Source organism: Lutra lutra, chromosome 4 (genome assembly GCF_902655055.1).
Source record: "Lutra lutra chromosome 4, mLutLut1.2, whole genome shotgun sequence".
NCBI classification, from domain to species: Eukaryota; Metazoa; Chordata; class Mammalia; order Carnivora; family Mustelidae; genus Lutra; species Lutra lutra.
In genome coordinates, this window is record NC_062281.1 from 168,656,311 (window position 1) to 168,679,119 (window position 22,809).

General features: G+C 52.5%; 4 protein-coding genes across 8 annotated transcripts in view; 2 read left to right on the forward strand and 2 right to left on the reverse strand.

Moving 5' to 3' along the window:
- Nucleotides 1-4,563, forward strand: part of MTF1 (metal regulatory transcription factor 1) — a 36,655-nt gene extending 32,092 nt beyond the window's left edge. Inside the window, exons 10-11 of one of the 2 annotated variants that reach the window (XM_047727925.1) lie at nt 2,492-2,555; nt 3,794-4,563. In XM_047727925.1, coding sequence (XP_047583881.1) covers nt 2,492-2,555; nt 3,794-4,221 — 492 coding nt within the window. In that variant the 3' untranslated portion in view covers nt 4,222-4,563. The remainder of the gene's footprint in view (nt 1-2,491; nt 2,556-3,793) is intronic. The other variant, XM_047727926.1, reaches the window with a different exon arrangement.
- Nucleotides 4,564-9,308: 4,745 nt separating this feature from the next.
- C4H1orf122 (chromosome 4 C1orf122 homolog) lies at nt 9,309-11,048 on the reverse strand. 2 transcript variants are annotated; one of them, XM_047727932.1, is made up of 3 exons: nt 10,914-11,048; nt 10,487-10,688; nt 9,309-10,244 (listed from the first exon to the last, which is right to left on the reverse strand). In XM_047727932.1, exons 2-3 carry the CDS (start codon nt 10,532-10,534, stop codon nt 10,149-10,151), a joined length of 144 nt encoding a protein of 47 aa, XP_047583888.1. In that variant the 5' UTR covers nt 10,535-10,688; nt 10,914-11,048; the 3' UTR covers nt 9,309-10,148. The 2 variants fall into 2 exon arrangements, with proteins under 2 accessions (XP_047583888.1, XP_047583887.1); XM_047727931.1 differs by having other exon boundaries at nt 10,781-10,915.
- YRDC (yrdC N6-threonylcarbamoyltransferase domain containing) lies at nt 11,040-15,178 on the forward strand. Its single transcript, XM_047727930.1, has 5 exons — nt 11,040-11,431; nt 11,988-12,102; nt 12,226-12,345; nt 13,908-14,050; nt 14,360-15,178. Exons 1-5 carry the CDS (start codon nt 11,040-11,042, stop codon nt 14,418-14,420), a joined length of 831 nt encoding a protein of 276 aa, XP_047583886.1. The 3' UTR covers nt 14,421-15,178.
- A 780-nt stretch (nt 15,179-15,958) lies between these two features.
- Nucleotides 15,959-21,664, reverse strand: MANEAL (mannosidase endo-alpha like). Of its 3 annotated transcripts, XM_047727928.1 has the most exons (5): nt 20,963-21,664; nt 19,539-19,648; nt 18,625-18,701; nt 17,470-17,513; nt 17,064-17,236 (listed from the first exon to the last, which is right to left on the reverse strand). In XM_047727928.1, exons 1-5 carry the CDS (start codon nt 21,510-21,512, stop codon nt 17,208-17,210), a joined length of 810 nt encoding a protein of 269 aa, XP_047583884.1. In that variant the 5' UTR covers nt 21,513-21,664; the 3' UTR covers nt 17,064-17,207. The 3 variants fall into 3 exon arrangements, with proteins under 3 accessions (XP_047583883.1, XP_047583885.1, XP_047583884.1); XM_047727927.1 differs by having other exon boundaries at nt 15,959-17,513; nt 20,963-21,660; XM_047727929.1 differs by lacking the exons at nt 18,625-18,701; nt 20,963-21,664 and having other exon boundaries at nt 15,959-17,513; nt 19,539-19,609.
- Between the last annotated feature and the right edge of the window lie 1,145 nt (nt 21,665-22,809).

The following is a 22,809-nucleotide window of genomic DNA, read 5'->3' on the forward strand; positions in this document are numbered from 1 at the left end:
GAAGGAAATGACTTGGTCACTCAATTAAATATATTTTTGAGGGCCTGGGTTTGTTTTTTTTTTTTTTAAAGATTGTATTTATTTATTTGAAGGAGTGAGCGAGAGGGGGAGAGAGCGAGCATAGGAGCAGGGGCAGAGGGAGAGGGAGGGGGAGAAGCAGGCTCCCCTACTGAGCGGGGTCTCCATCCCAGGACCCTGGGATCGTGACTGGAACCAAAGGCAGACACTTAACCGAATGAGCCCCCTGGGCACCCCGAGGGCCTGGTATTTACCAGGTACCATGCATGATACTTTTGGGGATACAGAAGAGTGGAAACCATGATCTCTTTTTCATGAAAACTTAACATTTTAGTTAAAGAGGCTAAAATGCCTCAAAGTTAACATTACCAGTAGGGAAAGGGCCAAATAATAATAAAAATGGTAATAAAAAAATAACAGCAGTGATTTATTGAAACCTTACTATGTATAAGGGCTCACTGTGCTGATTAAGCACTTTTTGAAATTGAAGGTCTGACATGTGCCAGTTGTTACCTTATGTACATTATTCTTAGATTTTTTTTTTTTTAGATTTTATTGAACAGGTGGTACAGAGAATTTCTGTGCACTCTCTGGCCACGGGCCCTCGGCCACCACCACCCAGTTTGCTATGTTAGTGACATCTTGCATTAGTCTGGCACATTTGTTACAACTGGTGAATCGGTATCAATATATTACTACTGACCAAAGTCCGTCATTTACATTAGGGCCTACTCTGTGTGTGCACTGTTCTGTGGGTTTTGACAAACGCATGATGTCACGTGTCTCCCATTACTGTATTCAGAGTAGATTCACCACCCTAAAACTTCCTATTCTTCACTTATTTATCCCATCCCCCTCTCCCTTAGCAACCACTGATATTTTCAGTCTCTAGATGTCTGTATGTCTGAATGTCACCCACTGGTGCTAACTAAGCACTTTTCAGTGCATTGCTCATTTAATCACAGTAATCCTAGGAGGTAGGTATGATTTTACCAATGGAGAGCTGAGGCCCAGAGAAGTTAAGTGACTAGCTCAAGGTCACACACCTCATAAGTGGGAAGGCTGCGATTTGAGCATAGACAGCTTGGTCTCAGAGCCTGTGCTCCTGACTACTACGTCGTGCTGCCAGATGAGGGGTGCAGAGGATCGGGACTTGTTGGGTAGCCATCCAGGGCAGGTGAGCCTTGAGTTAAGAGGAGGAAATAGATGGAGAAAACGATGTACTAAGTCAGAGAATGCCAGGGTGGATGTATGATGCCGTCGAACTGGAAGGGTAGTCTGGGGCTAAACAGCGAGACCAGAGTGTTCGGATTCCATAGATCAGGTGCCAGGCACCTCTGGAGGCCACCTGATTCCATGTTTAGAGTGCCAGAGTCACTGGAAAGGCCTTTCTGGTGTCGTAATCCAGTCTGCTCCATGTCATTTTTACTTGTTTTTTATTTTCCTGCATCTGCCCTGGGGAGCTGCATGGGGCCTGTGTCATTCCTTTTCCATACAATTCATTTTTGTGTATTTAAATATCGGTCTCGTTTTTCCACCATTATTTTAGTGTCAGCTCCTATAACTTAGCCAGAAGCTCTCACATTCCTCCTAGACTCAGCCTAGAGGGACCCTTCCCCCCCCCACAAAAAGGATAAAGTACAAGGCCTTTTTAAGGTAACTACTGGAAGAAAGCAGAAATCCTGTAGCCAGTGTAACAGGAAGTGTTACCACAGTGGAAGGGGTGGCCTCTGGGCCTGACTTGTGGTCCGCCTCATAGAACGTAAATTGCTCATGTTTGCTGCGGGCTTACCATGGCCTGCAGGCTTCACACGCCTCCTCTCATTTCGCCTTCACAGGGGCCCTCTGGGAGGTCCTTTGGTCATTATTCCCATTTTACAGATGAGGAAACTGAGACTCTAAGAAAAATCACTTGCCTGCCCTCAACAACTAAGAGGCGGTGGGGCTTGAACTTGAGGCCAGAGCCCACCCTGGAGCTGCTACCCTCTGCAGCTTACAGCACACCTCACGGGGCTCTTCTACCAGTGAGAGGACATCTTAGCTGGTCCTTAGCATCCAGGTTGATCCTTAACGAGACAAAAGAACTTTCCAGCCTCACAGAAGTATTGGGGTGTGGCAGCAGTGGAGGCCTTGTAGGGAAGCTAGCCCTGGGGTTCCTTGTGAGAAGACCCCAGCTTAAGCAAAGCAACCTTGGCAGAGCCTTTGGGTGGACAGAACCCACTAGATTGGGCAGCTGGGAGACAGCCAAGTAGTAGGGGACAAAGCCGGCTGCACCATCAGCACTGAATGTCAAACAGTGCAGTGACCTCATGTCAGAGCACAAACAAAACATCACTCAGTGCAAAAATCCTTGAACACTGAGGCTTTTCTGTCCTCTTGGATGACCAGTACAATCAGGCAGGCTTCAGGTCCTTGGAGATCTGCCATACATGAGTGGCCATAAATGTGATTTTTTTTTTTTCTTCCTCCCCAGCAGCAAGCATCTAAAGTCGAGAAGGTGTTTTTTACCACGGCAGTACCAGTAGCCAGTAGCACAGGTATGTAACTGTATGGGGGCTTTAAAAGCACGTCAGCTCTCGGGGCCCCTTGAGGCAGAGTTCATTGTTGCTTTGCCCCAGTTTTTAAAACCTCACATTTGTCAGATTGTATTGGTCATAAGTTAGCACACTTACGGCATAAATAACCACATTTAACATTCCTTAGGGAGTAGTGGTTCTTTGCCTCTCAGATACAGCTTTTAAGTGTAACCAGAAGAAAGTCTGACTCACAGTTAATGCCGAAGAGGGCGGCTGTTAATTCACTGGAATCTTTTCTAATTACAGTAATGAAGAAATAGCATCTGGGTCAGAGACTCATACAGAGCGAAAAGTTCCTTTTTTTTTTTTTCAAACTATCTTATAGATTAAGAAACGGGGCCCTGAAAGATGAAATGACTCCTCCGGAGTCCTAAGAGAGTTTGTGGCTAGAGTCAGAGCCCTGGTTCTCAGGCTCCTGACTTCTGCTCTCTTCTCCTGCCTCCCTGGCCTCTAGTTTTTTTTAGACACACACAGCCTGATTTCGGAGTGTGCGTGTGCAGAGTACACAGACACGCAAAAAAGAGCAGGCGCGTGCGTGAGCACAAGGCTGGCAGTGTACAGGGGGACCCCCCTCCCCCACTGTGTGTGCAAGACTGGGATGCGAGAGTGAGCAAGAGGGTGTTCAGGAGCTCGGTCCTAGGCAAGGGGGACTCAGGCCGCACATCTCACTCAGTGTGGAGAGAGGTGTGAAGGGAGGTGGGAGCTCCTGGCACACAGACAGGAAGCTGGTGGGCCGGCTACCCTGGGCCAGCCCTAGGTGGGAGCCTGCAGGCATCTCGGGCTGGCAGCCTCAGGAGAGGGGATGAGCTGGGTCTTCAGGGAGAAGAAGAGTAAGTTCTCCAGAAAAACAGCCCTGTGTGGGGAGTTTAGGCAGAAGGAAGAGCCCAGAGTCCCAGAGGTATGAAGAACATGTCAGGAAAAGGGAGGCATCTGCTGTGGCTGGCATGGAGGGTACCAGGGAGAATGGCCAGAAACAAAGCTGGAGGTACAGGGTCATCTCGATGGTCTGAGTGCCTTTCTGAGGAAAAGGGACTTTGCCTTGGAGGGGATGGGGAGTGTCAGAACGAAGCCTGGAGCGCGGCGTCCTCCCCACGGTTCTTGCCTCCGCGGCCCTCAGCGCTCACCTAGTCTGTACCCCCTGTCCCTCACGCCCCTGCCTGCGGCTACTTGAGGAGCAGTGTCTCTTGCCTCTCTCACAGGGAGCTCTGTACAGCAGATTGGCCTCAGTGTTCCTGTGATCATCATCAAACAAGAGGAGGCATGTCAGTGTCAGTGCGCGTGCCGGGACTCTGCCAAGGAGCGGGCGGCGGGCAGGAGGAAGGGCTGTTCTTCCCCACCCCCTGCAGAACCGAGCCCCCAGCCTCCTGACGGGCCCAGCCTGAAGCTACCACCACAGACTTTTTCCTCGCCCCCTGACCCCCTGTCGACATCCTCCGCTGTACCCTCTTCCTGTGAGCAAAGCAGACAAGCCGAGACTCCTTCAGACCCTCAGACAGAAACGTTAAGTGCCATGGATGTGTCAGAGTTTTTGTCCCTCCAGAGCCTGGACACCCCGTCCAATCTGATTCCCATTGAAGCACTACTGCAGGGGGAGGAGGAGATGGGCCTGACCAGCTTCTCCAAGTGAAAGGGCCACGTGCGCTCACCTCCAGGAAAGGAGGAGCGAGCGGGAGGCGGAAGGGCTGGTGCCTGCCTCACTGGGGGTGGGTCAGCAGTTCAAAGGATGAAGAAATCTACTGTTTGAAATCCTCACCTTTCAGATGTATTTTCTTTAGTCATATCCCAGGAGCATCCATTTTAAGGAACTGATCTTTGGAAAAAAAAAAAAAAAACCAACAAAAAAACAAAACAAAACAAAAAAAGCTAAGTTATAAATGAACTGTTTGGCTGCACTGTATGTCACTTTTGCTTATTGTCATGTGAACTTGGAAACTAAGGTTACTCGTATGCATAAACATTCGAAATGAAAGGGTGTGGCTTCCATCAGTCTGATGCTGCCCATCACTTGCACTCGGGTCTCTGTGGTTTGGGCAGCGGAGTTCAGTGGGTCGGGTGTCGCTCCTCCCTCCCTGTGCAGTCTTTTGAGTCTGAGGCCGCAGCTGGTCTGGATGGCCAGACCCTGGCTTCATCAGAGGGGGCAATGCCAAGGCAGGTCAGACAGCCGTGAGCCAGACAGGGACTGGGTGAGGTGGTTTTGTTGTTTGCTGTTGGTGTCGGTGGAGCTCAGGGTGGCTGTGGCAGGTGTCACCCAGCAGCTGGCTGCAGCCCGGTGGGTAGCGAAAAGCCTGGCCTGAGGCTCTGTGGTGGATCAGGTTCTTCGGGGGGGGGGGGGGGGGGCTGGACGAGCTGTTGACTGCTGTCAGTGCGTGTGCAGAGCAGGCTCTAGCCACGTCATCCCAGTCTTTGCCTTCCTGGTTCTTTGCCTCTCTTGGTTGGCGGCCAGGGCTTGCAGATCGCAGTGAATTTTTCCTGGGGAACCTCCCTGTTTCGTCCTAGAGTGGACATGTGGCTTATGGCCAGTGGCTGGGTGGTGGTCTACCTGCCTTTAATGGTATTTTCTTCCTCAGAGCAGAAGAGCTGCATTTTGCTTATCGGGAAAAGGTGCAGCTTTAAGGGAGTTTGTTGTTGTTGTTGTTTTGTTTTCTTTTTTGGGCGGCACGTAGTTGGCAGGCCAGGTGTCCTGGTTCCAGGTTCTAGCCAGGCTTTTGGTTGCCCCTCCCATCTCCGCCTCTACCCCTCTGGATTTTGCATACAGTCTAGTGCAGTGCAAAGAAGGATGTGACTTGCTTGGCTTAGTCATGTGATTTCTAAACAAACAAACAAAAAACAAAACCCACAAAACGATGATCTTCTACTCAGGGTAAAACAAAACAAAAATCCCCCTTCCACCAAAAAGCCTGAAATGTTGCAATACGTTATCTCATTTGGAATGTTTCATTAAGTTGTGTTATAGGGAAAAAAATTTTTTTTAATTTGTGTATAGAATTATATCCGTCTGCCTTTGGCTCTAAGTCATTGCCTCTTTAAAATAAAACCTAAAATCCAGTTCACACTAAAATGGAAGGTTTCTCTCAACTGGCTATATTAACGTAGTCATGAGTGCTCACTCACCAAGCTCACTGAGCTCAGAAATGAGGTCTGACCCAGGGTCTAGACTAGGCCTCTGCCTCCAAGAGCCCGTTCCCTGCCTTGAGCAAGGAAAAGGGGTCCACGAACACAGCTGCTCTCCTGAGTCAACAGTGTCAGGCAGAACGCAGCCATAATTTTGTCGTCTTCTTCCATTCCCTAGCGTACAGAGATCTGCATGTGTCACTCTTGTGTTCTCTGAGCTATTACTCAGGGCCAGCCAAGCCAGTATCCGGAGCTGATCATTTACCTGGGGGCCCAGAGGCCCTGCCTTTGAGAGAATTTCAGGGACAGAGTTGGACAGGAAGGCAGAGGTAGTAAATGTTGTTACTGCCATGAGAAAAGGACTTTCCCTCAGGCAGCTGGTGGTTTCTCATTCCAGGAATTTAGTCCAGAGAATCCATTTCTTCTTGACCTTCTGCACTCCCCTCCCCCAAAGGCTGGTGGGTTCTGGTGACCACTGACTTCAGCAGAAGTTGATAAGGGGGAAGGAATCTTCTATTACCACAGTGGCTCAGTCTTCCTGGAAAACTAGTTGCTGAGTGTGGGTTATCCATGGCTGTCTCTGGGTCTTGTACCCATAGGAAGCTTTGAGGCTGTTTTCGCTACAACTTCAGACAGAGCAACGCGACAGGGTCCCAAAGATAGCTCATATCAGAGGGCACAAATGACCTCCCCACATACCCAGTCTAGGGGCACCTGGGATTCGGTTCCCTGGGAGCTGAGGTGGGAAACGGGAGCCCAGGGAAGGTCATTGGAAGTGTCCGTGGTTTCATGATTGCTTCTTTCTAGCTAGCCAGAGCTGTGCTCCTCTTGGGCCTAGCGAGGTCATTGGCTTTTCTGCTCTCCAAAGATTGGGGGTGATGAAGAAGCATCTTTAAACAGTATTTAGGCTGACAGATTTATCTAGTTGAAGTATCTGCCTTTTGAGAGTGACTCAAAATTACAAGGGGACTATCAGAGCCAATTAGCTTTTGAAAAATCAGGAATGTGCTTAAAATGCTAGTGAGCGGTTGTGAAGAGCAGGTTTTTTCCATGGGACAGGCAGTCTCCTTCCTCTTCCAGAGCTCTCTCCCTCCCATCGCCTGGTGCAAAGCCTGGCCTCTGGTGCCAGGAACCTTCCGGGGGGAGCAGGCTACTGGCTACAGTGGAGCTAGAGCGAGCCTTCATGGAGAATGTGCTGTCCCAAACCCAGGAATGACCCTGTGGTGAAGTTAGGGAAGAGCTGCAGACTTCGGGCAGGTAAAATCAAGCCTTTTTTCTAACCATGGTAACCTTAGCCATTTCCACCTGGTAGGTGTATGCTTCCAGCCCCCGCTGGCATCTCCAGCTCCCCAACCCCTTTACAGGGTGTCATCAACACCAGGGACTGGAGTTCATGGACTTAGAAAGGGGTAGGAGACCGGCTGACACCCTCAAGCTGCCTTAGTGATGTGGGCCCTTCCCCAGCAGGTGGCTGGGACATCGAGGGAGAATGGCCCTGCCTATCCTGGGGAGAGGGGCGGGGCTGGGGTGGGGAGAGGAATCTGGTCAGCCTCAAGGGGGCATCGCTTGTTTGGTGACAAGAGTTGGTGTCATTTATTAAATTCCACTCCTTTCCCCTTAGAAGGAGATCATGGTACAAAGCCCAGGAGGGGCCTTAAGGCGTGACGACCTCTCTGTGTAGAAGCCAGGGACTTCTCTCCACCAGCTCTGGGAAAGTCAGTAGATGGAGTTTCACCTTCAGAGTCAAGGCAGTGGGCTGATGGGGATCATGGAGGGTGTGGGTGGGTTTTCCTGAGAGACTTTGTATAATGCTGAATGTGTCCAGAGGGATGAGTTTGCAGAACCTCATATTGGTATATTAAAGAAATAATAAAATAAAAAAGCACTTTAGGTTATTTTATCTTTAACCCAATTGCTGCAATTTCTTTTGTGTATATATATACATATATATACTTTCCACAAAGTTTTATTTTTTGCTCAGAATAAAAATTTAAATTGAGGTGTGAAAAGAAAAGCACTTACCTTGGTGCAATATGTGTAGCTTGACGGTCGTTGTCCCATGTGGCCCTGGCCTGGCCGCGTTTTTCCGCTCTGATCAGCCCTGTGCTGTGAGGCTGTCCATAGGGAAACACTATTACGCATTCTCAGCAACTGCTTCAATCTATGCAAGCCTTCCCTGTGTGCCCAAGGGCGCCCCCTCAGGCTCTCTGAAGAACTGCTGCGGGTCCTGTTTTCTTCTGCTGACTGTTGAGGCCCTTTCTCATCACTTCTTGGTCCCTTACCATCTTGCCCCACCTTCACCATTACAAAGTGATGCCTGAAAGGAAGGAACAGGTTGTTCCTAGTAGAAACCTGGCACCTTCTAGACTTTTCTATTTGTAATCACGTTCATTGTCCTTAATCTTAAAGACTTCTCCAAAGTCACTGAAACCATTGATTTGTGGAACTGCAACAGTATTGCTAGAGTTAACATTTTCCTCCACCACCAATCAGAAACATGTCTGGGAGGTTGTGGTGGTAGTGCGGGAGCGGGCAACATGAGCCATTTTCCTACTGCTCCCCTCACCACCCGCGTTGGTTCTTTAAGAAAAAAGGTCTCCAGCCTTCGTTAAATCCAGTAAACAAAGCTGTTAATAATCTGCTTTTTTGACTTTCTTCCTTCCCCCATATTTCCCTTTTGTCGGGGGGGGGGAGTACCCCCCCCATTTTATCTTCAATTCTCAGGCTACAGTAGAATAGAGGTTTTGACATAACACTTCAGCCAAAGCCGAAGGATTTCCACAGATCAATATGCAAATGGGCCTGCTGTGACATTAGATGGGAAGTTGTCCATTCCCTAATATTGGGGTGGGGGTGGGGGTGGGGGGAGGCAACAAAACGGAATTTTGCATATTTCTGGTTGGTAGTCAGTTTAGCCTGTTTCCTCTTGCATAGTTTTGGGGGACAGGGAGAGTCCTGTGTTTCCTCTCATGCCCCTTGGGGAAGCTGACGATCACTGTTGGGGCATTTCTCACTGTTACTCCTGTTCCAGAGGGCTTCTCAGTCTGCACTGAAAAATGCAAATTAAACTGGATCTTAACGTCAATGTGTACATAGTACAAGCTTTTTTTACTGGAAGCAAAGTTTAAAACCACACACTGCCCTTTTGGTGGTGTGCCTGCTGGGCCAAAAATTGGGTGATAATGTAGTGTCACTTTCTCAGCTCAATGCAGTTTCTACTCTTTTTCTTATGGGAAAATTTTTCATAAAACCTTTTTTCACCAAAACCCAGGGGTGTTTTTTGCAATATCCTTGTTATCCTCATAGTGGTGCCAAGTCAGAGGTCTCTCTTGCCCTTCTCCCACGTCCTTAGGCCTCCCTGAGGCGCCTTTGGTTCAACAGTCTACATCCTTTGTTGTGTTTTGGAGAATGTGGGGGTGGAGGGTCAGAGTTCAAGGTGGCTGTTCCCTTTCCCTGTCAACTCTTCCAAGTCCCTTTTTGGGGAAGGTGGCTGGAAACAGGATTTTGCTGAATCCCTGGCTCACATCTGGCCAGGAAAGGCAAGACCCACAGAGAGCCTTCTTTTTTTGACACACACTAGTAGTCATTGGCCGGAGGTCTTGGTGACAGTTTTTTAAATCTCAAATGGTTTTATTTGGATTATGTGAAAGCCTATCAAAGTTATTGAAGTGTGAAACATGGGAACAACGGACTTCCACCGAGCGATATGAAAACGTTACAGGTTCAGTACTTCCAAAGGAAGAAACCTCCAAACCCAAAAAAGAGTAAATATGAATTTGTATTTTTGAAGAATGTGAAATAATGGTGTTTGCTTAATTGCTCATTTTGTATAAACTTAATATTGTACTTTAAAATATCTGCTAAGAAGTGAAAATTTAACTTTTTGGAATTGAAAAAGCAATATTAAATACTAATGAAATCCTAATTAAATGCTTATTTAAATCTGGTAGTATCTGTGGCATTTCTTCCCAAACCTACCCATGGTTGATGATTTTCCTCTGCTTACCACCCTCTCCCCTCCCCAGCTGAGTCTTGGGGGACAGAAAGGAAAGGTCGGTCACCAGGAAGAGTCTGCAGGTTTCCTTTTAATCAAGGCTCTGCTAAAAGTGTTTTGTGGGGCTAGGAGCCCCCAAAGCATGAAATGGACATGTAACACCACCTGGATCCCCCAAACCAGGCCAGACCACTCTGGAGAGCACTGCTGATCTGCCCAAATCCGGGTAATCAGACAGGATATTCGTTGGCTACATTTCAAAGCTCAGCACTGCCTTCAGCCAGGATGAAGTGGGAGTGAACCCAGCTGCTAGCAGAGCTGCCACCCCAGGCTGAGAGCCAAGTACCAGCCACTGCCAGTGAAGACTGGCCCCTTTATTGAAGGGAGTTGTTCAGAGTTCAGCCACCAGCCCCGGGAGGGAGAGAAGTCAGGGCGCCCATCAGGGATGCTCAGGGCTCCGCAGCTCCATCGCCAGCATCCTTTGGAAAGCCACCTCTGGCGGAGACAGCTGGCTGGGGAGGTGCTCCGGGTTTGGCTGAGACGTTCTGGTTGGAACAGAAAGGAAAAGTGAGGCTGGGAGGAAAGGCCTTGGATTAGGCCCCGCAAGGACATGGCCACTTGGCATTTGGATAGCACAACTTTTTCAAAGCCTCTCGCCCAGATGAAAGGAGGTTTGGGGGTAAGGCGGTGGGGACACTCTTCCACCCTCCAGGGGAAGCTAGGGCTTAGCAAGTCCAGCCACGGGGCAGTTCCCACCTCCCAGGCCCAGCCCGGGGTGGGCACTGACCCCGCCACCAGCCGGCTCCGGGCGCCGGCGGCCCAGCTGCCGCAGCATCTCCTCGCAGGCGGCGATGGTGTCCAGGAGCTGCCGCTGCCGCTGCTCCACCGCGTCCAGCAGCTGCTGGGCGCGCTCATCCCGGGGCGGCTGCGGGGGTGGCCTCCCGCCGAGCCCCAGCCCCGCCTTCCCACGGTCCACGCCGGCAGCCTCCCTGCCCGGGAGAGAGCGAGAGACACACGGTCAGGGCCGGCGCTCGCGCGGGGTCCGAGCCCCTTCCCCCCGCCCCGACGGGCCCCCTCTCACCCCCGTGACCAGTCTGAGCCCGGGCCCCATTCCATCTCCGCCTGCGCGGCCCGACCACCGCCCCCCTTTCGGCCGCCCCCCTCCCCAGCGCTGCGCTAGAGCTCCGCAAAGCTGCGCCCCGCCCCGTCCCCACCGGTCTCCTTCAATCCTCCTGGGGGTCGCGGTCCCTTTAAGTTGCCCGGCGCGGAGGTGGGGCTGAGCCTCCCCGGCCGGAAGCTGACTGGGCGCGTCACTTCCTCCCGGAAGCGGGCCCTGGCGGATGTCTCCCGCGCGTCCGTGCAGGGGGCTGAGGGCCGCGGTGGCTGCCAGCGTGGGGTTGAGCGAGGGGCCGGCGGGCTCCGCCCGGAGGGGCCGCCTCCTCCGCCCGCCGAGCCCCGCTCCGGCGGCGCCGGGGGCCCGGCTGTTCCGGCTCCCAGGGAGCGGGGCCGTGCGGGCCGCAAGCCCGGAGCGCGCCGGCTGGACCGAGGCGCTGCGGGCCGCCGTGGCCGAGCTGCGCGCCGGCGCCGTGGTGGCCGTCCCCACCGACACGCTGTACGGCCTGGCCTGCTCGGCGAGCTGCTCTGCGGCACTGGGCGATGTGTACCGCCTCAAGGGCCGCAGCGAGGCCAAGCCGCTGGCCGTCTGCCTGGGCCGCGTGGCCGACGTCTACAGGTGAGGCCGCCCCGACCCGGCCCCGCTGGGGGCGGCACCGCGGGAGGGGCTTCCGGTGACAGGCTTGGGAGACTGAGGCGCAGAGAGCGGGAGGGGCTTGTCCAGGCTCACCCAGGAATCCGGAACTGGAAATGTGTATCGAGCACTTCACGTCTTCCAGTCCCTGAGAGAGGTGCTGGGGCGCAGCGATGAACGAGGCAGGCAGGGTCCCTATCCTCCCGGCGATTATGTGATGATGAGGGGAGGGGGTCGGGACTCCCACGGTTTAAAAACGGCAACAAAGGAAACGAACGCTATGGGGATGCCTGGAAGAAAATGAAACACGGAGCGTGATAACGGTGCAGCTGTTGTAGTCCCGGAGACCAGAGGCATGTGGGCTCCAAGCCGTGGGTGTTCCTCTGGAGCACTGCCTTCTCAAACTCTTAGGGAGGTTAAGGGGGAAGACAGATCCCATTGTAGTCCCAGGTTCCCCTTTTCTAGATCTGTCTACCGTCTGGAATAGGACCAGCAGAGACCCTTCATTCTTGGGTAGATTTGTGCCATCTCTGTTTTTCAGGTACTGCCATGTGAGAGTACCTGAGGGACTCCTGAAAGACTTACTACCAGGACCAGTGACCCTGGTGTTGGAACGGTCGGAGGAGCTCAATAAGGACCTGAATCCCTTTACTCCTGTGAGCCAGAGTTTCTCCTGTGTCCCCAGACTTCTCCCATCTGGCTTTCACTAGGATCCATGCGAGAGCCGTTCCCTATCCCTTCCAGCCTTTCTGACTATCTTCTTTTCCCTTGCCTCATAGCTTGTAGGCATCCGGATTCCTGATCATGCCTTCATGCAGGATTTGGTCCAGGTGTTCGGGGGACCACTCGCTCTCACCAGTGCCAACCTGAGCTCCCAGGCCAGTTCTCTGAATGTCGAGGTAAGTTACCCAGCCCTCCCTGCAGAAACATCACCAGGCCAGACACTCAGTTTCCTCTGAGTCAGTAGGGTTGATGGTTCACCGGAACGCCTTGCGGGAGTTTCATCCATTTAGTCTGATGGTGGGAGGTCTGTCCGGTTGGCAGGGGTGGGATAGCATGGTGGAGGGATCCAAATTAAAGAATCTTGGAAAGGTTTAATTGAAAAGCTTGAGAGGTGAGGGGAAGAATTGGTGTTTTCTTCCTGTTGTCTTTATATAATAATAAGGAATGTCACGGTGAATCTAATTCTTTCCTTCTTTTTGTGGTGGTAGCTGTTGGAAAGTATAGTCAGGTACTAAGTCTTTACAACAGTGCTGTAAAGACAGTTAAGGCTCCAAAAAGTTAAATCACTTGGCCCAGGGACTCCTGACTCTGTTCTCTTCCCTGGCCACTAGCCAGGTCAAAGAATCCATCCTAATTCTGTCTTGACTGCATAGCTTGGAACGAATGACAACAAAAGAAATGACAGTTACAGGGGTGCCTGGGTGGCTCAACTGGTTAAACGTCTGCCTCTGGCTCAGGTTCTGATCCCAGGGTCCTGGGATCTAGCCCCACATCAGGCTCTCTGTTGGGGAGCCTCCTTCTCCCTCTCCTTCTGCTTGCCACTATCCCTGCTGTGTGCACGTGAGCTCGCTCTCGCAAATAAATAAATAAAATCTTAAAAAAGAAAAGAAAAAGAAAAAGATGTCACTTACCACTTTTCTTCTTCCTGAACTTAAATGTAAAACACAGCACAGTGATGGGGTTTTCCATGTCCAGACCTAGAGAGTGGCTTCAGGGGCTTAGAAACCGAGAGTCCACCATCCTGTCTTATTCTGGGACTGCAAGCTTTACCTGGTGGCTATGCCTGAGGCAGTGGCGATGGGGGTGGGGGTGTTCTTGTCAGCAAACAAGTGCCAGTACAGTAACTGGTGGTTACGCTCCTCCATCCCAAATGCCCAGGCTTAGCCACCACTGCAGGGTTTTCGTGAGTGGTGGTGGCAGGGACAGTGGATAATGCTCTAAGCCAGTTAACAGTTCAGACCACGAATTTCGGAGGGGCTATCCTTCCCACAATCCAAGGATTGAGAGCTGATGTCACGCATGTGCAGAATGCACCCTGCCTTCCTCTCCCTGACCTTACCCAGAGTTCTCCTGAGAGCCAGGAGATGCGCTGAATGACGTAACTTGAGTGCACTGACTCAGAAGTTTGGGTGAAAGTTCAGGGTGAAAGCCTACATCTTTGGACATCCACCTAGACCTCCAGTCATCGGACCTATATGTCCCTGTGTGCAAGCTCCTCTTGTCACAGTGAGGTTTTTTTTTTAAAGCTCTAGATAGGTGTTCCTTGAAGTGCTAACCTGGGGCAGCTCCAAACCCCATAGGATGCCATGTCCTAGATGAGGTTGCTTCCCTGCTTAGAGGAAGATGCCTCCTGTTTTAGACGTGTGCGGGCTTCGTCTCCTTGTGCACGTTGCATGCACAGTGACATCATTGTGGATGCCAGAGGTGGTGTCCATGGTCTTCCTCTCCCTCTTCTCAGGAGTTCCAGGACCTTTGGCCTCAGTTGTCCCTGGTCATTGATGGGGGACCAATTGGGAAAGGCCAGAGCCCTGAGTATCGCCTGGGCTCAACGGTGGTTGATTTGTCTGTACCTGGAAAGTTTGGCATCATTCGTCCAGGCTGGTGAGTCTGCTATGGCATGGGGAAAGAATTCGAGGAAGGTTGGAAGGTGGGGAAACAAAAGGCCTTAATAAAATAAGGATTGGCACTCCTATCTTGTCCCGGGTGGGGTGGGCAGGTTTGGAGAAGTGGTGGATGGACTGAGTTTGCTGGCATTTGCTGGCTTTTTGAGGATTCAAAGGATTCATCACAGGTTTGGTGACAAGAGCATATTTAAGACCTGAGGGTTTAGAGGTCACTGATCAGCAGACTCTGGTGGGCTCGGGGCTTTGAGAAGTCAGACTTTAACTGCCCTCCATTTTTCTTTCTCAGTGCCCTGGAGAGTACCACAGCCATCCTCCAACAGAAGTACGGGCTCCTCCCCTCACACTGATCCTGCTTTTGCATCTTGGGTAGGAGGAAGGCCCAAGGACTGGTGCTGGACACTATGTGTCTATCCACTGGGGACTGGCACGGCCTCATTGAGAGAGGCCACTGGGGCTGCGGCGTCACTAGTCCTGACTCTTGAAGGCACTGTGTCTTTCTGAATACTACACACCAAGTCCCAGAAGCTGCTGGTTTCGTCTAACACCTGGTGGGGGAGGTCCTATTTATTATCTGTGATTTCATGTATCAGCCAAAAGCTGACTTAGAGATTTTGTTTGAGAACATTCCTTGGATGGCCTTGTTCTGATAAGTTTCTTTTTTAAAAAAATTTTTTTGAGAAGTAATTTGAGGAACAGATATGGAATCCAGTCAGAGCCCGCTCTCTGGCAGGTAGTGGCATTTAAGGTCCAAATGAGCCAGAGCACCAGCTGGTGCTGTTAAGTCTCCAGTGACCAAAGACATGTACTTAGGCACCTGAAGCTGGACCTAGAGTAGGATAAAGACTGTTGAGCCACAGGCCCGACACGGTTTTCTCCAAACCAGAGAGGCCGGTGGTGTGGTGTGCCTTAAGGCCTGGTGGAGAGAGTTAGCATTCTGGACTAATGGTGGGAAGTGAGCTCAGTTGGCAGGGGGCGGGTCTGGGGAAGGCCAAATCAAAAGAATATGGGAAAACAAATCTTCACTACTCTTTTCAGCCAGTGGCTTTTTTCTTATTTATTCATAAAATAAATTATAATGAGTTATGCCTACAATACCTTTATTGAATCCGGTATGTACTCAGAGTCTTTATTCATATGTATGCCAAGTGTTAAACAGAATTATTCTTGGTTATTTGAACCTTGTTTTTCTTTAATAGAAAATGTTTTGTAAATAGTTTATTTTTCTTCTTTTGAATTCTTTCCTCAGGGATTAGGATTATAGGGTTAAAGTGTATGAACATCTTTATGGCTCTCACTACAGACTAGTCTTTGAAAGAACTGACCAGGCTGTAGTGAATGAGAATTACTATTCCTGACCCTGAGCTTGCCATATTTTTAGTATTTTTCAAACCGTGTGTGTGTGAAATGAAGCCTTGGTGTTTCTTGTTTCTGTGAAGTACTGCAGGGCACCGTGCAGCACTGTGCTCCTGTCCTGATCTGCCCTGTCCACCATGGCATTCAGTGCCCATTACCTCACCGGAGCTGGGGGTCCCATGGTAATCCGTAGGCCCCATTTCCTCCCCTCCTGCCTTGCATCCTGTTCCCACAAGTGGGATTCAAGCTTGAGCCTATAAAGTAATGCACATATTTCCAAGTAGCTCCTAAATCTTGCCAAGAAGGTGTTCCAGGACCTGCCCTGAGGGCCCCCACAATGAGTAGATTCATTTATTTGTAAATAAGCACTGTTAAATGTCCCCTCTAAAAATCTTCTTTATACTCCTGGTTTCTTAAGCAAACTCACTCTTCATTGTGCTGACACTGGCCAGCCCATCTCATGTGTCTGTCACAGCATTTGAGGGAGGGCTCAGAGTTCAGGAAGGCCTGAAGAGAGTGAAGGAATGCTTACTTGAGAAGATCATGTTATATTTAATTACTACAAATCACAGTAGCACTGAAAATGGCCCCACCGAGTGGGCCTCATTCGGTTTAGGCAGCTAGAGGGAGGGAGGATGTCCTGGTCCTCTCCCTGGAGCTATGGTCATCTGGGGAAATATGGGCTCTGGGGCACAGAGGTATCTTCTTAGAGGAGGAAAAAACTGAACTCCCAGCACTGGAGAAAACAGCAAAAAAGGAAGAACTGCTCAGGCACTAGCTACAAGGCCACGCCAAATAAGGAAAGCTGGATCCTGTAAGCTTCTAGAAGAAAAGAACCTTCCCGTATGAAGTCTCTCCCCAGCGCCTAGCACATAGTAGGTGCTCCATTAGTATGTGCTGAATGAGTGTACAAATGCTCAGGGTTATTTCCTGATCGTTGTGTTCAGGGGTCTACTGGGAAGGGCTTAAACCTAAAATTTCCCTTTTGGGAAGTCTCAGATATGGTTCCCTCACTTGGAGAAGACAAATGCTATGGGAAGAAGGCCAGAGAGGGAGCAGGGCACCTGCTTGCCCAGAGCCCTGAACCCTCCTGACAGCCGTGACCTGGGGACTGCTACGCAACACCAACCTGCTGAGTTCCAAGCTCAAAGGGATAATTCTAAAGTGTTTCTCCAGGTTGTGGAGTGGCCCTGGGCTGAGTCCAGTCACCTGCCAGCCTCTCTGGGTCCCTCTTGGGAGCCCTGCCTCACTTCCCATCCCTACAGAGCACCCCAGTGCCACATGCCTGAGGAGGAAGCTCTGGTCCCCACCGGCCCAGGCTCGATGGCCCACCCAAGAGGCGCCCCACTGCTAACTTGGGAGGCCAGCGAGTGTCTCCAACCACAGCTGAGCCCCACACGGTGACACCTTCCAGGGAGGCCAGGACATCGGCACCTCGTGGCCAGGCTCCTCACATCAGCCACTGCTCCTTCTCTTTGATGAAGTGCTCTGCCCAGCGGCGAGTCAGCTCCAGGTACAGGCTGGGCTGGTGAGGCAGGTAGTCCAGGTACAGACGTGTTGGCGTCTTCTTGGGGATGGCCTTCTCGATCTGGGTGCCCTCGTGCCACTCATTGAAAGACGTGATGGAGACAATCTCGGGCCTCACGGTCAGGGCTGCCTGCAGGGCTGTCTCGTAGTACTTGCCGTTGACCCTGTTCCGAGTATTGTGGTTGTTCCAGGGCCGGATGCTGGTGTCAATGTAGCCAGGTCCCACGCTGGGGATGAACATGAGGTTGTTGGCATCACAAAAGCTCTTCACAGCCTTCCAGTTCTGATGGGAGGAGCCGAAGGAGAAACCGTTGGAGGCGAAGTAGGTGTACATGCCGTCAAACCCGGCCGCCAGGATGTCGTGGGTGTGGCCCTCTTCCACCAGCAGCGCGATGAAGACCCCATCGTAGGGGGTGTTGCGGATGGAGTGGGGCCCGTTGGGTGTCAGGAGGTGGGCCCAGGCCTCAGGGGATGTCAGGTAGGAGTCATAGATATAAAAGAGTGGAAGGCTCTTACCCATGCTGTTCTTATAGCGATAAAACGCACCATGGGAGCCATACCTGAGGAGCAGGAGGGAGAAGAACCTGAGCTGGTGGCCTGGGAGGGGGGCAGCCAGCTCAGCTGTCAGGCAAGCCATGGATCAGGTCCTTCCTGATGCCCAAGTGTGATTTGGGATCCAGTCCTTCCCCGTGCTTGCACTCTTCATGCCTCATAGCAAGAACCTAGTTCCCACCCTCCTCTCCCCAGCCTCAACCTCCCTCCATTAAAGTCTTACTTCCAGTTCCACAGCACACCAATCCCCTCTCCCATTGGGACTACAGGAGCAGCCAGCCACTGGGTCTCCGGGCTCCCACTTCTGGTTCCCTATAACCCACTCTCTTTCTAAGGCATGAACCAGATCCAACCGCTCCTGACAGAGACGGGCAAGGCCCCTCCTACTTGATCGGGCCCTCCCCACCTCCATCCCTGCATTACCCCATCTCCACACATCAGCTACACAGCCTTTTATTCTGCTGTCAAGCTTGTCCCATTATGGTCCTTTGGATCTGACAGCCCTCTGCCTGGAATTTTCTGCCGCAGATCTTTGCAGAGCTAACTCCCTTCAGGTGTTAGCTCACACATTCCTCTCCTCAGGCTCCCTTGCCCACTCGTTCTTAAGTCTCGGACCCATTTTCAGGCATGCTGTAACACAGTACCCTGCTCTATTCTTTACTATCACTTTCTCATAGCATGGGTCACTATGTGACTTTTCATGTTTATCTACTGTGTGCCTCACTGCAGTGACACACTAGAACGTCACCTTTGCTAGCCCTACCCATGACCGTACAGCCAGGGCTCAGGACAGAGCCCGGACACCGGAAGGCACTCAAAATATTTTTTGAATGAGTGGATGAAACCACAAGCACTGTACAAGCCACTTTCACATATTTTAACTTCTGTAACTCTCATGAGACTCAAAGGTTAAGAGGCTTGCATCAGATCACAGATTGGAGGCTGCAGAACTGGAATTCAAACCCAGGTTGCTGACTCCAAGCCTAGTACTGTATTACTGGGAAGGAGCTGCCGAGGACACCGGCATTCTTTCCTGGTGTTTCTCGACCTACCCCTCTAAGTCTATCCCCGCCCCCCTTTTTGGTCCCCATCAAGATCCAGGCTCCATAGCAGCCTTACGTGTCAATGATGTACTTGATGTTGTCATGCAGAGTGATGTCATCCCGGCCCTTGTAGGGTTGGATATGGAAGGCCACCTGCCACAAACAGAGGAGGTACTGGTCAGGTGAGTATCTGCCCACAAGCCACAACCCATAATAAGGCTCATGCTCCACTGGGGCTTGGAGGAGGAGGCTTGGCAACAGTGGGCATAACAGAGATAAAAGCAGCCACTGCCCTTAGGGTCGGAAAAAGAGGAGCAAGAAGCCTGGCCACCTCCCACAGCAGGACATCTGGGAATCATTCCCATGGGATGTCACTGGATGGCTAATTGGTTTAAGCTTATGTGCCAGCTCCATATGATTGGCACTAGCTATCTGAAACCATGGGAACAAGTGTGCTGAAGCTGTCCGGCGAAGGTGCTCTGATCTGTTAACATGTTGGTGATGGGCTCAGGAACAGGGATGGGGCTCTGCTCTGCTGTTTCTCTTCCTTCACCCCAGGAGAGGGGAATAAGTTATTTGGTTCATTTGGGGAAAATAACTGGACATGTTTAGTTCCAGCCCATCATCTTGAAAGTGCACCTGCCTGTCTATACTCCCCTCCTTGAGGCCCAGCACTGCCTCCTACTAGGGATCTGAGGCGTTTGGCGCTTGCCTGCCCTCTATCCAGAGTCAGGGTCTCCAACCTAACCTCTATCACAGTGATACTTATTCAGTCTTCCCATTTCTCCTAAATTTAGTTTTCCCAGTTTTCCCCCCAAAATTCAAGAGAATAAGAGGGACAGGTGCTATTTATTAGAACCACACCCCCAACACCACACTTGCTGTGTATCTGCCATATGTGGGCTAAAGCCAAAAACTAACCCTGTGGGCAAAGAAGGGGAAATCTCCAGAATGGGCCAAAGAGCACCTGACGTATTCTTGGACACTCACCTGGATGTTGTACTGATGGGCGGTGTCGAGAATGGTGGGTACCAGGTCATCTGAGGGTTCCCCGTTATCATCAGCCATACCAGGTGGGTACCAGGACAAGACCAGGACGCCTGAGTCACAACATAGAAGCTACTTCAGAGACACACAGTACCCCCGCAACAGAGATGCATTTCCTCCCAGACTGTCTCCAACTGCAAAATGGTTTCTGAATGAAACCTTGAGCGAGGCTCCTGCCAGCTTCACTTCCTGCAGATCGAATCCCAGAGTCTAGCTTCCCGGAGCTGTCCACGCCCACGGTGCTGAAGCATAGCGCCAGCGGGAACCTTGGCACATCAGGCAGGGAAGGAGCCTGAGAAAAGTCAGGAGGACGCGGGCTTCCGCTTGCATCGGCAAGCAGTAGAACAAAAGGAAATGAGTGGATAATGCCACACCCATCTGGAAGCCACAGTACTCTCTCTGGAGAAGAAGGACACCTCAGTTCCCGCAGGGAGAGGAGCCCCATGCGGAAGTCCCCTCATGCCTTCCGAGGGAAATAACATTTGTCTCAACTGCCTCTTCAGACTGTAAAATCCTGAGGAATAGCCTCTGGTATTTCTCTGTGAATACCTCCCACCATTGTCTCTGTCATTCAAACACCCCCTCCCCATTCACTAACCATCTCTAGATAAATTGAAATGTGTTCTAAAATCCAGAAGAATTCAGTGACACAGTCTGAAAGAAGTGAGCTTCCCCACCCAAGCCTGCCTACAAAAGAGTCTCCCAGGGACCTCTTTGCAACCAGAGTACTTGAAGAAAAGCTCCTGCCGCCCCCCACCCCACCCCCCAATGCAAACAGCTGGGTTCATCATGCAATATGGGCAAACTTTGTTTCTGCAGCCAGCAAGAACTGGAAGGGTTGCTGCCCTATCCTGTATCTGGTGTGAAAGCATTGCTATCCTAGGCATGGCTCCTCTGAACCCCATTCCTACAGAGTCAGGATGCCCAGTCCTCACTTACCCAAGCCTAGAAGACTTTCCCCCTCTCCTTGCTGTCCCTACTTGGGAGAGCTCGGAGCAAATGCCTTCTTCCACTGGCCCTCCAGGCAGCTCCGCCCTATGAAGACTTTCTCCCTCTCCTTGCTGTCCCTACTTGGGACAGCTCGGAGCAAAGGCCTTCTTCCACTGGCCCTCCAGGCAGCTCCGCCCTATGAAAGGGCCCTGCTGTGAGGGGTCAGATGGCAGAGATGGAGGAGTCTTAATACTAGGAGGGGGGAGGGCGCCGCGTGGTAAGTGCTGAATGAAAATAGAAGGGAGGGAGTAGGAAGCCAGGCTGAAGGGTGAGTGGGACCAGAGGCCCGGTGACAGGACCAGCGGGAGATGGGGTGTGAAAACTGAGGAAGGGTGAGACTGGGCAACAGGGCCTCCCCAGGGGTGGGGGGAACTCACCGATGGCGGCTTCCTTGAGCTGGGTCATGTGCTCCCGCAGCACCTCGGGGTCCCGGGAGCTGTAGGGCCCCAGCTCCGGGTAGAAGCTGGAGCCCAAGTCGTCGGGAGGACTATGGCGGCCGCGGGGATAGCTGGCCGAGATCTTGGGGTCCCAGTGCGGCACCATGACGTGGTCCCAGTGAATGTAGTGGCCCTCACGCCGCGGGCTCCCGTACCACGAGTAGTAGAAGGCGTGCAGGTCCGAGTAGACGCGCAGACTCTGCCCGGGGGCGGGCTCGGCCTCCGCGGGGGCCGGACCCGGGGGACTGCCCGGGCCAGCGGTGCGGGGCGGTGGCGGCGGCGGGGGCGGCGCGGCGGGGGCGGCCGGGGCCCGGGCGGCGGGCGCGGGGGCTCCCTCCGGGCGTCGCTCAAAGGGCGCCAGCTCCAGGCCGGGGCCCAGCGCCGGCAGTCCGTCCGGAGACTTGAGCGTGCGCAGGCCCATGAGGGTGCCGAAGGCGAAGAGCAGCACCAAGAACAGCGCGATGCAGGCGCGGCGCCGCCGCCGGGCCATGGCGGCCCCTGCGCTCCCCGCGGCCCGCCCGGCTACCTCCCCGCCCGCCACGCCATGGCTGCCCGCCCGGCTCCCGCGCGCCGCGCCGCCCGCGCGCGTCCCAGGGAGACGGCGAAGCCGAGCGCCGAGCGCGGCGTGGGCGGCTCCCCGCCTCTCCCCCGCAGTGCGGGCGGGCCCGGCACACAGCGAATGCAGATGGCGCAGACCAAGTGGTCAGGAGCCGAGGGGGGAGTGGACGAGAGGAGAGGCAGAGTAGCAGAGCTGCGAGTTCCCAGAGCCAAAGGAGCAGGGGCCTGGTCAAGCTGCGCGGCTCGCGGAGCACTTGTCGCCTTTGGGCCCGGGCCAGTGGCGTAGAGGCACGCAGTGGGGAAGGCGAATGCCCTCCCTCCGGAGCCCAGAAGAAGGTCGCGGCGGCGCCGCGGGAGGGCGTGGGAGCAGGGCCTAGGTGGGGAAGAATGCGACGTCAGTGTCCGTCTCTCTCGCCGAGGATCTCCTTGCCCGCTCATCCCTCTTCACTGACCACTGACAGCCTCGGTACTGATCTCAGGGACCTCCCTTCCTTGCATTTGGCATCCCCCATCCCTCGGACCCTGTCTCACACCCCAGGCACCCTCTGAAGCTTGCGGCGCCAGGGAAACCCAGGGGTCAGACGTTTCAGACACTGGCTAGTGCGTGGAAAGACGAGGGAGACGGTGATTTGCACAAAATCACATGCACCCGGCCTAAGCCCAAGGGTCGGGACCCTGGAGTGAGATTTTGTCACTGCCCAGACCGCTGGGTCCGAGGCCCGTTGTTCAGAGCTGTTTGTCCTCGGACAAACTCCTAGAATCGGTGAGGACTAAAGGAGAGTTACCCAAAGGCCCTTTATACAGGGCCCGACAAAGTGAGCACTCAGTCCATGTTGGCATTCTTTCTGGACTCGGCTCCAGAGGGCAGGCCCTGGTTCGTTATTTACCCTTCTAGATTCCAAGGCGGCGGCTGCAAGAGCAGGGTCTGACCCTGAGGTCCCAGGGCTGTCTGCTGCCTGACGACCAGTCTCTGGTCTGATAGTCTATAGGCAGTGGTAACTTTTTCACTCGACACTGAGTTCCTACTGTGCATTATTCCTTATTTCATTTATTTAGAAAATAGTTTGGCTTATTGCCCTCCTCCTTCACTGGTCATGAGAACAGCAGTCTTGTTTCAGCAGCTGCTCTGGCCCCAGCGCCTATGACAGAGTTTGGCATAATAGTAAGCACCTGCTTCTTCTTTCTTATGCGAAAGAATTGTAGGAAAACCAGGAAGAGGAGAAGCAAAG